This window comes from Carassius auratus, chromosome 6 (genome assembly GCF_003368295.1).
Source record: "Carassius auratus strain Wakin chromosome 6, ASM336829v1, whole genome shotgun sequence".
In the NCBI taxonomy this organism is placed as follows: Eukaryota; Metazoa; Chordata; class Actinopteri; order Cypriniformes; family Cyprinidae; genus Carassius; species Carassius auratus.
The window spans coordinates 23402179-23404678 of NC_039248.1; the positions used below are offsets into that span (position 1 = coordinate 23402179).

General features: G+C 37.4%; 1 protein-coding gene across 1 annotated transcript in view; it reads left to right on the forward strand.

Annotated features, from left to right (window-relative positions):
* Positions 1–2500, forward strand: part of LOC113101893 (N-terminal EF-hand calcium-binding protein 1-like) — a 34376-nt gene that overhangs the window by 25983 nt on the left and 5893 nt on the right. The window contains exons 7-9 of the mRNA XM_026265697.1: positions 919–1040; positions 2284–2363; positions 2456–2500. The exon at positions 2456–2500 is cut by the window's right edge and continues 9 nt beyond it. Coding sequence (XP_026121482.1) covers positions 919–1040; positions 2284–2363; positions 2456–2500 — 247 coding nt within the window. The remainder of the gene's footprint in view (positions 1–918; positions 1041–2283; positions 2364–2455) is intronic.

Sequence of the window (2500 nt, forward strand, 5' to 3'; positions counted from 1 at the left end):
TTTCTAAATGATTCGGTGTTGTTGAAAGAATCAGTTGAATTTAAAAGGTAATGACTCACTCTTAAAGCCTTTAGTCTCGTTACTGAATGATTCAGTGTTGTTGAGTGACTCGTTGAATGAACGACTCAGTGAATCACTTGAAGCACTTGTTTACAGTAATTATTGATTCAGTGTTGCTGAGTGAATTGGCTGAATGGATGATTCAGTGACTCACTCATTTTCGATTCTGAATGATTCAGTGTTGTTGAGTAATTTGGTTGAATCACTAAAGACGTTTGTTTTGTTACTGACTGATTCAGTGATTTTGAGTGAATCAGTTAAATGAACGATTCAGTGCTCGTTAATGCATAAAAGTGTATCTATATGTAACTGCACTAAACACTATATTCTATACCAGGCCTCTTTGTTATATTAAAAAAATAAAACTGAAATCTCTAGCCCTTCTACACGTTTTTGAGTCTGTGGTCTGTTACATCAGAAAAGTGCGCCCGAAGGGAACATTGATGGTGATGATAATAGCAGAAGTGGGTCAACAACAGCCTTGAGAGACACTTCTGACTCATGTGAACATATGTGTGTGACGTCAGCAGGGTTACAGCGTTGACAAGGTTATTTTCATTCAATGTCATTGGCTTGTGCTCATCAGTTCTTGGCAGTGAACGCAGAAGTGCAGACGCCGTGTTCTTTCACTGAGCAGCTGTGCGTTGTCAAACACGGTCCGCTCGGCTGCTCGCACTGGACACAGAGATATACATTCACTAAGAACAACACACAGTGACTGCATCTAGTTTGAAGCACTATACGTACTATTGAAAACAGTGCATTTCCAAAAACATCAGTTTCATATTTTAAGCACAAAAACATTTTTCCTGATAATGCAGAACATTAACTGAGATTCTGTGCTGGTTTTCTCTCTAGGGTTGAAGTTAAGATCCCGGAGAATCTGATCATACAGAAGAACAACAGAAGATGTGGCCGTCGAGTGCAGAAGAACATGTGTCTGTCCCCCACTGATCCGTACTCGGGCATTCTCACTACTGGTAACACACACACACAAACACGCACGCACGCACGCGCACACACACGCACACACACACACACACACACACACACTCACTTATACACACGCACACACACGCACACACACACACACTCACTCACTTATACACACGCACACACATGCACACACACACACACACGCACACACACACACTCACACTCACTCACTTACACACACACACACACTCACTTACACACACGCATGCACGCACACACACACACACACTCTCTCTCTCTCTCACTCACTCTCTCACACACACACACACACACACACACTCACACGCTCACACTCACAGAGAGAGAGAGCGAGAGAGAGAAAGAGAGCATGCACTTTTTTTTTAGGTTTTATTTTAATTTTAGGAAATATGGAGCTCATATTTAACGAGAGGAAAAAAAACAACTAAGTTTTATTCGGAGACTGTGCAAAAATACTCAATATCGATATTTGATGGTATTTATTCTGATATCTTGTCTGTAATTCAGTGAGATTTTTATAACAGTCTGCCGATAGATATTTAAATGCATATAAATATCAGTTGTTGCTCTATATTTCCAAAAATATTAGTTGGCAAGATTATTTTTTTATGGTTAATATTTTCCAATTTTGTAATTTAAAAAAATCACTAATAATGTTTAATTTATTTTTATTTCTGATTTAGTTCAGTTTTATTTTTAATAGATTTCCATTTTAGTGTAATATTATGTAGTATAAATATTAGGGTATTTTAGTGAAATATTATTACGCCAAAATATATATTAAGCATATTATGTAATATTTATATATTTATTTTATTGCAGCATAATTTTAAATAAAAAATATGTATTTTTATTTTTAGGTGGATAACCTTATACTTTCTCTTTTTTCCCAGAAGCCCAAAATATCCGGGTTTTTGTCTTTGTTTCCCTTTTGACCTTCTCTATACAGTCCTCATTACATTATTACATTATATATTCCCTGTAGATCCCATCTTGCCACGATTGGTCGATTCTGCACAATGACTGCTTGCTAATGCTTAAACTATTTTTCAGTCAATACATTTAAGTGCATTGACTGAAAATGCATTCAAGTATGAAAACAACAGGAAAACAAAGCAAAAATTTACAATAGGATTTAGAAATCCCGGCCAGGACATGTCTGTAAAAAAGAGGGCATACGGTCACACTATGTGTAGTTAACAGTGATAACGATGCTGGTGATGAGTGCTGGTGTGTGTTGTGTCTCAGGTGTTTCAGTGGATACAGATGAACACTGGTGCTCTCAGATCAACAGACTGCAGCAGCTCATCGACAAACTGGAGTGTCAGGTGAATACACTGAAACATCCATTCACACAGAATTATCTCTCTGTCTTGAGCATGTGTCTTAATAAGCCAATTTTCATTTGCTTTTCATATAGAGTCCAAAGTTGGAGCCACTGAAAGAAGATACACTTGCCAGTACA